The sequence below is a fragment of the Oncorhynchus mykiss genome, chromosome 24 (genome assembly GCF_057628025.1).
Source record: "Oncorhynchus mykiss isolate SJ-2025 chromosome 24, ASM5762802v1, whole genome shotgun sequence".
NCBI lineage: Eukaryota > Metazoa > Chordata > Actinopteri > Salmoniformes > Salmonidae > Oncorhynchus > Oncorhynchus mykiss.
The window spans coordinates 31,906,701-31,921,506 of NC_143045.1; the positions used below are offsets into that span (position 1 = coordinate 31,906,701).

The window sequence follows — 14,806 nt, forward strand, 5'->3', positions numbered from 1 at the left end:
CATCTCTCTCTTTTTCCTCCATCTCTCTCTCTCTCCTCTATCTCTCTCTCTCCTCCATCTCTCTCTCTCCTTTATCTCTCTCTCCTCCATCTCTCTCTCTCTCCTCCATCTCTCTCTCTCTCTCCTCCATCTCTCTCCCCTCCATCTCTCTCTCTCTCCTCTATCCCTCTCTCTCCTCCATCTGTCTCTCGCCTCCATATCTCTCTCTCTCCTCCATATCTCTCTCTCTCCTCCATCTCTCTCTCTCTCCTCCATCTCTCTCCCTCTCCTCCATCTCTCTCTCTCCTCCATCTCTCTCTCTCTCCTCCATCTCTCTCTCCTCCATCTCTCTCTCTCTCCCCATCTCTCTCTGTCTCCTCCATCTCTCTCTTTCTCCTCCCACTCTCTTTCCTCCAGCTCTCTCTCTCCTCCATCTTTCTCTTTCTCCTCCATCTCTCTTTCTCCCCTTTCTCTCCTCTGTCCTCTTCTCTCCCACATCTGCTTCACCTCTATCTCCCCTTCCTCACCTCTCTCTCATCTCTTTTCCTTCACTCCTCTCTCCCTTCCTCCATATTCCATTTATTCCTCTCTTCCTGCTATTCCACCTTATCTCCACACTATCTCCCCTCTCTGTCGTCTCAGTCCAGAGTACTTCCATTTGGCCTGGCTGTGTGTACACACTATAGTCCAGAGTCCTACCACTTCTACTTTGCCAGGCTGTGTGTACACAGTTCAGTCCTGAGTACTTCCACTTGGTCAGGTTGTGTAAACACAGTAAATTCCAGAGTACTTCCGCTCAGCCAGGTTGTGTAAACACAGTAAATTCCAGAGTACTTCCGCTCAGCCAGGTTGTGTAAACACAGTAAATTCCAGAGTACTTCCGCTCAGCCAGGTTGTGTAAACACAGTAAATTCCAGAGTACCACCACTCAGCCAGGTTGTGTAAACACAGTAAATTCCAGAGTACTTCCACTTGGTCAGGTTGTGTAAACACAGTAAATTCCAGAGTACTTCCACTCAGCCAGGTTGTGTAAACACAGTAAATTCCAGAGTACTTCCACTCAGCCAGGTTGTGTAAACACAGTAAATTCCAGAGTACTTCCACTTGGTCAGGTTGTGTAAACATAGTATAGCTTTTTTTAGTCTCACCTTGCAGGTGCAAGACAACTGAGTTAATGTACAGTATGTTAGCTGGTAGCTCTAATGGGTAGTCTCTAATGGCTCTTATGGCTCTAACGGCTCTAATGGCTAGGCTCTAATGGTTAGGCTCTAATGGCTCTTATGGCTCTAACGGCTCTAATGGCTAGGCTCTAATGGCTAGGCTCTAATGGCTCTTATGGCTCTAACAGCTCTAATGGCTAGGCTCTAATGGCTAGGCTCTAATGGCTAGGCTCTAATAGCTCTTATGGCTCTAACGGCTCTAATGGCTAGGCTCTAATGGCTAGGCTCTAATGGCTAGGCTCTAATGGCTAGGCTCTAATGGCTAGACTCTAATGGCTAGGCTCTAATGGCTAGGCTCTAATGGCTAGGCTCTAATGGCTCTTATGGCTCTAACGGCTCTAATGGCTAGGCTCTAATGGCTAGGCTCTAATCCAGAGCATATTGACTCGTCTCTTACATCACACACCCTAACATGAGTTTTGAACTGAGTATCTAATGTCCTGCTCTTCCTGTCTTTATCTTCCAGATCTGCCCCCCCCTCCCATCCCCCCTCCAGCGGGGCTCAAGTCCCCCACACACCCCTCCAAGACAGCCCTGGAGACCCGGGGGGTGATGTCCCCCAAGGCAGGCGAGGGCAGGGACAGGAGAGGGGGCTCAGGAGGAGGGTACCGGCCACGGGAGGGATCGGATCCCCGTACCAGCTCCTCAGAGCGCCGGGAGACCCAGGACAGACAGAAAAACCCTCGCACAGGGAAAGGGAACAAACAGGAGGGGGGCAGCACCAAGGCACGCCAACACCCAGGTACAGAGAACACATAGGGACATGGAACTAATGACATTTAACCTAGCAGTATATTGTTCTTTCTGCTCTGTAGACATGCCGCTCTGACAGTGCAACTTTAGATTGTGAATAGCTGTATGTATTGTGTTGAAGGACATGAGTTCTCAGTGTGTCTTCTCTCCTCTTTTGTCCCAGGGCCAGAGGACATCCTGCCCTACAGCCGCCCCTCCTTCCCCACGGTCCACAGTCCCCGAGACATTGACCCCAGATCCCCCAGCTCTATGTCCTCCCGGGGCTCAGGGGGGCGGCGGAGAGGAGAGGGGGGGGCAGGGGCCCGCAGGAACCCTAACGACATGGGCCTCAACACCTTGGGAGCCTTCCAGCCAGGAGACGATGACTTAGAGGTACAACACTTGCCGACTGGCTAACTCGGTGTTACCGCAGATTTAGTATTGGTAGGTTACTGAGCAATGGCTTAGATTACATGCTGTGTGTATATTTGTATGCTTGCTGAAATGTCTGTTTTGTTGTGTCTTTCCCCAGATGGTGGAGAGCTGAAGTACTAGACGGGATGAACAGGAAGTACTGTCCAGAATTAAGTTTCCAAGAAGAGGAATGCTGTGATCGTTCCTCTGCCCCTTTTAAATATCTCAGTATCTCACCATCATGTTTGCTGAAAAATACTGTACATCAATTGTGTTTCAATACATCTGGAAAAAAATACCAATTGTTTTTCTAGTTTATCGTTTTCTATGTCCATTTTAAACAAGAAAAAAAAATGCCAAGCAAAATACCCAGTAGTATGTAATGTTTTATTCCAAGGCAATAGGGAGTAACAGTGGACTCAGTGGACAGTGGACAAGATCGACTTGGCTTGTCTCAGCAAGCACTGTGGGAAGCCTTGACCTTACAGCCAGGTGTTACTGTAATGAGATGAGTCTTGTAAATATACCTGTACACATAATGTCCTTTTGTATAGCGTCCATCGTGGTACTTCGTTTTCTTTGTGTTCTTCGTTTTATTTTGTGAATTATTATTTTATTATGCCCGTAAATTTAATTATTTTATCATTTTCCATCCATGTTGTAAATCGCTATATTATTTAGCTGTCCCAAGAAAGTGCCACTTTGGGATTGTTCTTTTTCTAATGCACTGTTATTTTTTTGTGTCAATGTTTATTTGTTTTACTTTGGTTTTAAAAGCACAATCACTAAACTTTATTTTAAGCCATTTTATCTATTAACCTTTTTGTCTTACTGGAGGAAGACAGGTATGACAAAAGAGTCTTGTTAATCCTGATGATGACGAAGATGATGATGATGATGTTGGTAAAGGTGATAGTCTGTTTATGATGGGCGTGGATTGAAAGGAGACTTCCTGTGTCATGATTGGCTCATTTCAGATTCTGATGCTAGCTCATGTGAGGGCCTTCAACACAGACAGTTATTGTGGTTCATAGCAGCAATGTAAATGTCTTTTTGAATTGACCGTAGTTCCAGCCATTGCACATTAATTCAAGCGGTGACATTGTCTACTAATGCACTTAAAAGAATGTAACATACAGAAAATGGGCGACACCTTGTGAATCTGGAGAGGCCGTGATTGGACAAGGAGAGTCTCTTTTCCAGAGAAGGGTTTGGTTGGTGGATCCCTTCTCTGAGGAGATGAGGGTTCTGTTGTTTATTCGTAGGACATCTGCAAACATTTGTTTCGTAAAGCAAAAAGCTAAATAACTTTATGAATAAAAAATGTTCAAACTGTTAGCGCTCCCTCCTTTTTTTCTGATATCAGAAGGACATGGGGGGACTGCATGTCCCCTAGGGTGTCCCCTAGGGTGTCCCCTGGGGCCTCTCTCTCGCTGAAGCTCTCCTGGCTACATTTGAAGATCAGAGCTCAGGCATTTTGGTTGATATTTGAAGTGTGTGTGACGCCTGGGTCTGCTACTCCTAAATCAAATCAAATGTATTTATGAAGCCCTTCGTACATCAGCTGATATCTCAAAGTGCTGTACAGAAACCCAGCCTAAAACCCCAAACAGCAAGCAATGCAGGTGTTGAAGCACGTTGGCTAGGAAAAACTCCCTAGAAAGGCCCAAAACCTAGGAAGAAACTTAGAGAGGAACCATAGCATACAACACTATTCATCAAATTAATAGGAAAATAATATTCTGACATGACACTACTTGTATTGACATTTTCATCATAGGTATAATGAAAAAGCAATTGAAATCCATTCGAGTCTTCCTTGTGTTGGTCAATTTCTTCAACAGATAATCAGATCTATATAATTATCAAACATACATTAGTAATAGAAATGAAACATCATCTTTGTTTAAGTATTAAAATGATCCTTTAGTAATACAATTGTAGGCAGAAAGTTGGTACAGAGTACAGTATATGGTAGCTCTCCCAAGGTTCTGTAAAATGTCTAAGATATTCTGTAACTCATATAGCCTCCCCAGTCCCCCTTGCGTGAGTTTCCCTGGCAACAACATTTTAATAAATCTAACTTCCCCCTGACAGCAGCAACCATCTTGTCAGCAATTAAAAGCTCAGAAGTGGGTTTGACCGAAACTTGACCTTTCATCACAAGTATAGGGTCATAACAAGGTGAACGAGTCTAAGCATCTTCTGTCAGGTGGCTGTTTTCATCAGGTCTGCGGCAGCCTTGTGTTTTCAGAAAACCAGTCGTATTCTCAGAACCGCAGATAGCCAGGTGGGGCCCAGACAGGAGGAGTATGAGCGTAGGAGGTTTCCACCTTCTGATAGTGTCTGAAGGGCACAACACTCAAAACAGGTGTTATCACACACACAGAGGTCTCCTAAAGAGGAGACTTTACAGTTTATCATAACACAATTTATTAACCCTATAAAAGGTGTGAGGCCTTGGTTTAACCCCTTCACTTGCCTCAAAGGCTACAATACACTGTAGGATCAGAACACCACCCTGACCCACAATATACTGTAGGATCAGAACACCACCTTGACCCACAATATACTGTAGGATCAGCACACCACACTGACCCACAATATACTGTAGAATCAGAACACCACCCTGACCCACAATATACTGTAGGATCAGAACACCACCCTGACCCACAATATACTGTAGAATCAGAACACCACCCTGACCCACAATATACTGTAGGATCAGAACACCACCCTGACCCACAATATATTGTAGGATCAGAACCCCACCCTGACCCACAATATACTGTAGGATCAGAACACCGCCCAGGCAATATGCTAATGTGAATGTGGAACTATCAAGAACATAGACCAAAACAAGATAATAATCTTACAACATAATAATATAAAATATGAGACATACCATGCCAATTCCATGATTCCATTCCATTATTCACGATATCTCTTTTCTTATGACATGTAATAAACCTATATTGAGCGAAGCTTATTGACAAGCTTAGATTGTTTTCAATTAGGCGTATGGGGCCAAAGTGCTTTTATGAGGTTAAGTGCCTACAGACAGTAGTAGCCTTCCCATTGAAGCTGACTGGTCTCATCTCCCCATCACTTGCTTTAGCTGCTGACTTAGCTAAACAAAGTGTCCATGAAGATGAAAGATGCCAGTGTCTCCATAGTGTGACTCTGGATAGTGGTTTAGCCTAATTGGAGAGGGAAATGCATTTGTTCCAGTTTATTGAACCTAAACCTAGCTTCTCTCTGATCGCACAGTGGCCATAACCTCACCGTTGGGACTCCTGTGAGGACCGCTTTCTCTGTCTGGGGTAATTTAAAAACAATTCACTGAATTGATAAGGACTCATGTCCCGTTATCATGCTCCCTTCTGGGCTAGGCAGAATTGGATGGAAGTTGTGTTTTCATAAGCGAATAATCAGTACCGCACACCTCTGCTGGGGGAGGCCTCTGAAACTCCTGATAGAAACCGATCAGAGAGAGAAGTGGATTCTACAGCTATCTCCAACAGACTGACAGTTAAATGTACAGGTCTTAATACAATGGTAAGATGTGCACAATTAATAGTATGAACATAACCATATAAATAATTAAACAGCACAAAATCAGTCCAAAGCAGGAGTCTGCTGTCTATTCTAAATGCACTGCTCAGTGGGCTTAATGGAACTTTTCTAGGCCAATATGTATTCAACATGTCCCCAAAAATATGACTGTTTTTTAACTATATTATTTAACAACAATATGAACATTTAAAGTCAGTAAGGTACTGTAGTATTGTGGTGGTCTCCAATATATTTCCCCTCTTCCTGCTCCTCCTCCTCCCTTTTAGTCTGTGCTCTGAGCCGGCCACTCCCCCACCATTCCCCCAGGTGTTCCCTAATAAGCACCTTTCTATACGAGAACACATTTTGAGCGGGGGAGAGCATCCCTTATGCCATCATCCGTCATTCTAAAGAGCAGAGGGAAGGAGGGAGGGGTGTGTCCACACCTCTCAATGAGATGCAAGTGATTACTGACATTTTATTGAACCTTTATTTAAATAGGCAAGTCAGTTAAGAACACATTCTTAGTTTACAGTGACGGCCTACCCCGGCCAAACCCTCCCCTAACCCGGACGACGCTGGGCCAAACCCTCCCCTAACCCGGACGACGCTGGGCCAAACCCTCCCCTAACCCGGACGACGCTGGGCCAAACCCTCCCCTAACCCGGACGACGCTGGGCCAAACCCTTCCCTAACCCGGACGACGCTGGGCAAAACCCTCCCCTAACCCGGACGACGCTGGGCCAAACCCTCCCCTAACCCGGACGACGCTGGGCCAAACCCTTCCCTAACCCGGACGACGCTGGGCCAAACCCTCCGCTAACCCGGACGACGCTGGGCCATACCCTACCCTAACCCTGACGACGCTGGGCCAAACCCTCCCCTAACCTGGACGACTGGGCCAATTGTGCGCTGCCCTATGGGACTCCCGATCATGGCCGGTATGAGACAGCCCCGGATCGAACCAGGATCTGTAGTGACACCTCTAGCACTGAGATGCAGTGCCTTAGGTTGCTGTGCCACTTGGGAGCCCATTAGACAGATAGATACACGTACAGGCTGACTGGGCCGGGTTACAATGCAGACCAGACCCCCCCATAAGGACTTGAATATGCAGAAGGTTAAAAGATGAGGCAGGCCAGAGCATTCATACATCCTGCTTGGGCATTATGAGTTCGTACAGGGGTTTTCAAACCTGGGACCCCCAGACATTCCATGTATTTGAACGATTCCACAGCTAGCTCACCTGATTCAACTGGTAACTAATAATCATATTTTTTTGAATAGGTGAATCAGATGAGCTAGTTCCAATTGAATTGTGAGGAGATGTTTGTTAACCAGGAGATAGGCTCTGTATACTATCTGTCTGCTGGTGGAGAGGGATCAGGATTGATATTCAGGACCCAGGTGTAGAATTAATAGAACCAATCAAGACAATGATTTGTCCATTCTATTTGTTTTATTTCTATGCATGTAATCCTATCCTATCCAAAATCCAGGTAGATCATTTTTGAAAAACTGGGCCCAGGACCCAGCTCTCTCTACGATGGACTCTTGTCAGAATACAAGAAGATGCACACATCCCATGAAATGATGATCTTCCTCTTGTGGTACTTTTTAATATTTAGCTACCTTTTAAACTTTTAAAAGTTCAACTTTTTGTTTACACATTTCCCCAAAATGTTTTACTAGGAGATATCTGAGACCTGTCGCTCCCCAACTAATTCCACTAATGGGAAAGTAATTTCCTTTGTGTAAATTCAGGAGATCTTTCTGTTTTTCGTTTACAAACTGCTTCATTAACCTCGTTCCCAACCTGCTAGGTAATTAGCTGAACAGCTGTATGCTGTCTGACAACTCTTCCTCCAGTCTTCCTTCCACCCTCCACCACCATGCCAGGGAGGGATCCATCACATGTGCACACTGTTTAGACAGCTTTTAGCAGTATTCATACACAACCTTTCACCATGCAGCTGGAGGGCACGCCCCAGTCTCAGTGGCTGCTTCGCAAGCTAATCAATCAGAGCTCATAGAAATGGGTTTGCCTTCACACACCTGTCTCCTCATCGATGTTCTTATGGATTTACACACTGAAGAATATTTCAACTTAACTTTTGAAAGTAGAGTTTGAGTAATTGTAAAAGATAGCCATCAGTTGGCAGTTTCCTTCATGTAACTGAGAGGGTGATTCTGGAAGAGGGCCAGCTCACAGTTTTTTTAATAACTGAAGTAATCTCAGTAATTTGTACATCCATTTGTCACTTAGCCAGTCATTCTAACCATCCTTATTTAGTGCCCACGGGGTCCGCACAATTAACCCAGAGTTATATAGCCTCCCTGGCCCGTCCTCAGCCCAAAGAATCTTCTCTCTCTCAGCTCTTTCTCTGCTATCCCCTGCTGTCTCACTGCATCTGTAGGCTGACGTCACCCTTACTATTAAAGTCCCAGTGAGTCATGGGTACACCTTCCATCAATATTCATGTTATAAACTGCCTCTCTTTTACCAACCGGACATCATATGAAGTGATTAGTCAGACTAACTGCACCAACAGTCTGCTGCCAAGATCTAGATGTACCGACCTACACTTCAATGGATTGACAACCGCTATATCATCTTTTTGTGGACTCAACTTTTTCTTAACTCTCCCTGTAGCTTTGGCAACAGAATAAAAACGGTTCTAAAAGTTATTTTAGAATAGGGATGAATCAGCAAGTAGAGACTGTTCCTCCCTGAATAACTAAATAAATTAATGTCAATACATCATTTAACTTTAATGACTGTACATACAGCTGGTAGGTAGGTATTGTCGTAGTGCTAGAATTAAAGTAACCCTTGAACCCGTACGATTCTTCCGGGTTAGGAATGTCCAAAGCAAACATACAATCAAGCGATTGAAAATGCTCTGTTTTTGTAACAACATTGTCAAACGTGCCTAGCGAGACCTTGACACAAGCAATCAGGGAGATGTAGCACAATGATGACATAAGGTCTGGTAGGTCTTAATGCTGAGTGCTGCGTGGCTACATAATAGGTCTCAGTTAGTGTTTCCTCAGTCAGACGACCTAGGAGAGGCGGTGGGGATGTGAATGTCAGGCACTGATGGATGGGAGGTGAAGGCAGGGGTGAGTGGGCAGCAGAGGTGTTAAAGGATTCAGAGAGGTGGGGGTACTACTCTTCCCCTGCCTCTACTCCTCCCCACATATCACCTCCAATGTGCCAGCCCCTCCCCCACTCTCTCTCTCATTTTCAATGTAAGGGGATTTGTTGGCATGGGAAACGTGTTTACATTGCCAAAGCCAGTGAAATAGATAATAAACAAAAGTGAAATATGCAATAAAAAATGGACAGTAAACATTATGCTCACAAAAGTTCCAAAATCATTTCTAATGTCATATTATGTCTGTATACAGTGTTTAATGATGTGAAAATGAGGGGAAATAACTGTATGGGTTGTATTTACAATGGCGTTTTCTTATGGCAGTATCTATTCACCCAATAGATATGGGAGTTTATCAAAATTACATTTGTTTTCAAATTCTTTGTGGGTCTGTGTAATCTGAGAGAAATGTGTGTCTCTAATAAGGTCATACGTTTGACAGGAGGTAAGGTAAGACCCAGATGCAGACCGTATCAAAGCAACAGTTTATTACAGCAACAAGGGCAAAGGTACAAGACGACAGGCAGGCTTAGGGTCAGGGTCAGGTGGGCAGGTTCAAGGTCAGGACAGGCAGGGGTAGAAAAAGTTGAATTTTTCTGTAAGTGATAGCTTTGTTATGGAAGGTTTGGGAAGCGATTCCTTTTAGGTCGGCTGAATAATTTCACAGATCTTTTCTGGATTTTGATAATTAGCGGTTATCGACCTAATTCTGCTCTGCATACAGGGGATCTTTTTGCAGAATTCTCAAGTCTCAATTTGGTGTTTGTCCCATTTTGTGAATTATTGGTTTGTGAGTGGACCCCAGACGTCACAACCACAAAGGGCAATAGGGTTCTGTAAATGATTCAAGTATTTTTAGCCAGATCCTAATTGGTCTGTTGAATTTTATGTTCCTTTTGATGGCATAGAAGGCCCTTCTTGCCTTGTCTCTCAGATCGCTTACAGCTTTATGAAAGTTACCTGTGATTCTGATGTTTAGGCTGAGGTATGTATAGTTTTTTGTGTGCTCTAGGGCAGCAGTGTGTAACGGTTTTCTGTATGTGAAGGAGAGTCGGACCAAAATGCAGCGTGTCGATTGCGATTCATGTTTAATGAAAAAAACACAAACACTACAAAAACAATAAACGTAACGAAAACCTAAACAGCCTATCTGGTGAAAACACATAGACAGGAACAATCACCCACAAACACACAGTGAAACCCAGGCTACCTAAATATGGTTCCCAATCAGAGACAATGACGAACACCTGCCTCTGATTGAGAACCATATCAGGCCGAACATAGAACTAGACAAACTAGACATGTAACATAGAATGCCCACTCAGATCACACCCTGACCAACCACAACATAGAAATATACAAAGTAAACTATGGTCAGGGTGTGACAGTACCCCCCCCCCCCAAGGTGCGGACTCCGGCCGCAAAACCTGAACCTATAGGGGAGGGTCTGGGTGGGCATCTGTCCGCGGTGGCGGCTCTGGCGCTGGACGTGGACCCCACTCCATAATCGTTTTAGTCCACCTCCTTTGCGTCCCTAGATAGGTTACCCTCCTTAATGACCGCTCGGGACAGAGGGACAGCTCGGGACAGAGGTAGCTCGGGACTGATGGGTAGCTCAGCACTGAGAGGAAGCTCAGCACTGAGAGGAAGCTCAGCACTGAGAGGAAGCCCAGGCAGGTAGTTGAATCTAGCAGATCCTGGTCGACTGGCAGATCTGGAAGAGTCTGGTCGACTGGCAGATCTAGAAGAGTCTGGTCGACTGGCAGATCTAGAAGAGTCTGGTCGACTGGCAGATCTGGAAGAGTCTGGTCGACTGGCAGATCTGGAAGAGTCTGGTCGACTGGCAGATCTGGAAGAGTCTGGTCGACTGGCAGATCTGGAAGAGTCTGGTCGACTGGCAGCTCTGGAAGAGTCTGGTCGACTGGCAGCTCTGGAAGAGTCTGGTCGACTGGCAGCTCTGGAAGAGTCTGGTCGACTGGCAGCTCTGGAAGAGTCTGGTCGACTGGCAGCTCTGGAAGAGTCTGGTCGACTGGCAGATCTGGAAGAGTCTGGTCGACTGGCAGATCTGGAAGAGTCTGGTCGACTGGCAGATCTGGAAGAGTCTGGTCGACTGGCAGATCTGGAAGAGTCTGGTCGACTGGCAGATCTGGAAGAGTCTGGTCAACTGGCAGCTCTGGCTGCTCCATGCTGACTGGCTGCTCCATGATGACTGGCAGCTCTGGCTGCTCCATGCTGACTGGCTGCTCCATGCTGACTGTCAGCTCTGGCTGCTCCATGCTGACTGGCTGCTCCATGCTGACTGGCAGCTCTGGCTGCTCCATGCTGACTGGCTGCTCTGGCTGCTCCATGCTGACTGGCTGCTCCATGCTGACTGGCTGCTCCATGCTGACTGGCGGCCCTGGCTGCTCCATGCTGACTGGCGGCCCTGGCTGCTCCATGCTGACTGGCGGCCCTGGCTGCTCCATGCTGACTGGCGGCCCTGGCTGCTCCATGCTAACTGGCAGCTCTGGCGGCTCCTTGCAGACTGGCAGCTCTGGCGGCTCCTTGCAGACTGGCAGCTCTGGCGGCTCCTTGCAGACTGGCAGCTTTGGCGGCATCCTGCAGACAGGCAGCTCTGGCGGCTCCTTGCAGACTGGCAGCTCCCTGCAGACTGGCAGCTCTATGCAGACTGGCAGCTCCTTGCAGACTGGCAGCTCCTTGCAGACTGGCAGCTCCTTGCAGACTGGCAGCTCTATGCGAAAACCTAAACAGCCTATCTGGTGAAAACACATAGACAGGAACAATCACCCACAAACACACAGTGAAACCCAGGCTACCTAAATATGGTTCCCAATCAGAGACAATGACGAACACCTGCCTCTGATTGAGAACCATATCAGGCCGAACATAGAACTAGACATGTAACATAGAATGCCCACTCAGATCACACCCTGACCAACCACAACATAGAAATATACAAAGTAAACTATGGTCAGGGTGTGACACAGTGTCTAGATGGAATTTGTATTTGTGGTCCTGGCAACTGAACACTATTATTTTTGTCTTACTGAGATTTACTATCAGGGTGCAGCTGACTATTCTAGTGCCCTCGCCAATTCATTGATATGTATGTTGAATAGGGTGGAGCTTAAGCTGCATCCCTGTTTCACCCCACGGCCCTGTGGAAAGAAATGTGTGTCTTTTGCAAGTTTTAACTGCACACTTGTTGTTTGTGTACAAGGATTTTATAATATCATACGTTTTTTACCCCAACACCACTTTCCATCAATCTGTATAGCAGACCCTCATGCCAAATTGACTCAAAAGCTTTTTTGAAATCAACAAAGCGTGAGAAGACTTTGCCTTTGTTTTGGTTTGTTTGTTTGTCAATTAGGGTGTGCAGGGTGAATACGTGGTCTGTCATACGGTAATTTGGTAAAAAGCCAATTTGACATTTGTTCAGTACATTGTTTTCGCTGAGGAAATGTACGAGTCTGCTGCTAATGATAATGTCAAGGATTTTCCCAAGGTTGCTGTAACGGTTCTCTAGTGGTGAAGGAGAGGCGGACCAAAATGCAGCGTGGTTTCTTTGATTCATGTTTAATAACAAAAGATAAACACGAACACTACAAAACAATAAACGTGGAAAACCAAAAACAGCCCTATCTGGTGCAAAACACAGAGACAGGAACAAACACCCACAAACACACAGTGAAACCCAGGCTACCTAAGTATGATTCTCAATCAGAGACAACTAATGACACCTGCCTCTGATTGAGAACCATACTAGGCCGAAACATAGAAATACCCCAAACCATAGAAAAACAAACATAGACTACCCACCCAACTCACACCCTGACCATACTAAATAAATACAAAACAAAGGAAATAAAGGTCAGAACGTGACAGTTGCTGCTGATGCATATCCTCCGGTAGTTATTGGGGTCAAATATGTCTCCACTTTTGTGGATTGGGGTGATCCGTCCTTGGTTCCAAATATTGGGGAAGATACCAGATCTGAGGATGAGGTTAAAGAGTTTAAGTATAACCAATTGGAATTTGTGGTCTGTATATTTTATCATTTCATTTAGGATACCTTCAACCCCAAAGGCCTTTTTGAGTTGGAGGGTTTGTTTTGTCCTGTAGTTCAGTCAATGTAACTGTACACTCCTGTGGGTTTTGTTAGTCTTTAATAGTTGATTCTAAGATTTTATTTGATTATATACAGTGGGGAGAACAAGAATTTGATACACTGCTGATTTTGCAGGTTTTCCTACTTACAAAGCATGTAGAGGTCTGTAATTTTTATCATAGGTTCCATTCAACTGTGAGAGACGGAATCTAAAACAAAAATCCAGAAAATCACATTGTATGATTTTTAACTGCAGGACAGTTTGAAGAGGTGGGATCAGACTCACTCGGGATGGGGGAATGGTCACAGGGAGAGAGCTTTTCCTGCTGAGCTCTCTCTTTGATGCTGTAAAAGTCCTGCTGGAACTGCATGAGGATGCCCTGCACCATTACTGACCCAGACTTGTACACGTTGACAGATGTTGTTTCAATTTCCTCAGTGTCTAGTATTGTGAGGTTCCACTCTGGGCCAATACCCTCTCTCTCTTGACATAGGGGTAATGTGCTCTTTTAGCACTGTTCCAAGATAGGGGATGGTCTGTGTGGAAAATTAAGTCATCCCTCTTTGTAGCAGTCAGCAAATACTGTCTCCAGTTTGGTAGATGAGTTTACAATTATTGTATTTTACTTTTTGGCTTCAGAAGTAGCTTCAGACTGAATATTACTCAGTTTGTGTTGGATGGTTTTTCCAGGTTCTGCTTTGTTTCTTCTGCAGGTTGGTTTGTTAGAAGTGTTTTAATGATAGTCGTTGGTAGTAATAGTCCATTCAGGTTTGGTTTGTTAGAAGTGTTTTAATGATAGTCCTTGGTAGTAATAGTCCATTCAGGTTTGGTTTGTTAGAAGTGTTTTAATGATAGTCCTTGGTAGTAATAGTCCATTCAGGTTTGGTTTGTTAGAAGTGTTTTAATGATAGTCGTTGGTAGTAATAGTCCATTCAGGTTGGTTTGTTAGAAGTGTTTTAATGATAGTTCTTGGTAGTAATAGTCACTTCAGGTTTGGTTTGTTAGAAGTGTTTTAATGATAGTCGTTGGTAGTAATAGTCCATTCAGGTTGGTTTGTTAGAAGTGTTTTAATGATAGTTCTTGGTAGTAATAGTCCATTCAGGTTGGTTTGTTAGAAGTGTTTTAATGATAGTCCTTGGTAGTAATAGTCCATTCAGGTTGGTTTGTTATAAGTGTTTTAATGATAGTCCTTGATAGTAATAGTCCATTCAGGTTGGTTTGTTAGAAGTGTTTTAATGATAGTTCTTGGTAGTAATAGTCCATTCAGGTTGGTTTGTTAGAAGTGTTTTAATGATAGTCCTTGGTAGTAATAGTCCATTCAGGTTGGTTTGTTAGAAGTGTTTTAATGATAGTCCTTGGTAGTAATAGTCCATTCAGGTTGGTTTGTTTGAAGTGTTTTAATGATAGTCCTTGGTAGTAATAGTCCATTCAGGTTGGTTTGTTAGAAGTGTTTTAATGATAGTCCTTGGTAGTAATAGTCACTTCAGGTTGGTTTGTTAGAAGTGTTTTAATGATAGTCCTTGGTAGTAATAGTCCATTCAGGTTGGTTTGTTAGAAGTGTTTTAATGATAGTCCTTGGTAGTAATAGTCCATTCAGGTTTGGTTTGTTAGAAGTGTTTTAATGATAGTTCTTGGT

At 44.6% G+C, this 14,806-nt stretch overlaps 1 protein-coding gene across 11 annotated transcripts in view; it reads left to right on the forward strand.

Annotated features, from left to right (window-relative positions):
* LOC110503393 (roundabout homolog 1) overlaps window positions 1-3,683 on the forward strand; it is a 499,811-nt gene extending 496,128 nt beyond the window's left edge. For 6 of the 11 annotated variants that reach the window (XM_090218858.1, XM_090218866.1, XM_090218860.1 and 3 more), the window contains 3 exons: window positions 1,666-1,941; window positions 2,116-2,375; window positions 2,464-3,683. In XM_090218858.1, the coding sequence (XP_090074984.1) occupies window positions 1,666-1,941; window positions 2,116-2,348 (509 nt within the window). In that variant the 3' untranslated portion in view covers window positions 2,349-2,375; window positions 2,464-3,683. The remainder of the gene's footprint in view (window positions 1-1,665; window positions 1,942-2,115; window positions 2,376-2,463) is intronic. The other 5 variants (XM_090218859.1, XM_090218867.1, XM_090218861.1 and 2 more) reach the window with 1 other exon arrangement.
* Window positions 3,684-14,806: the final 11,123 nt, after the last annotated feature.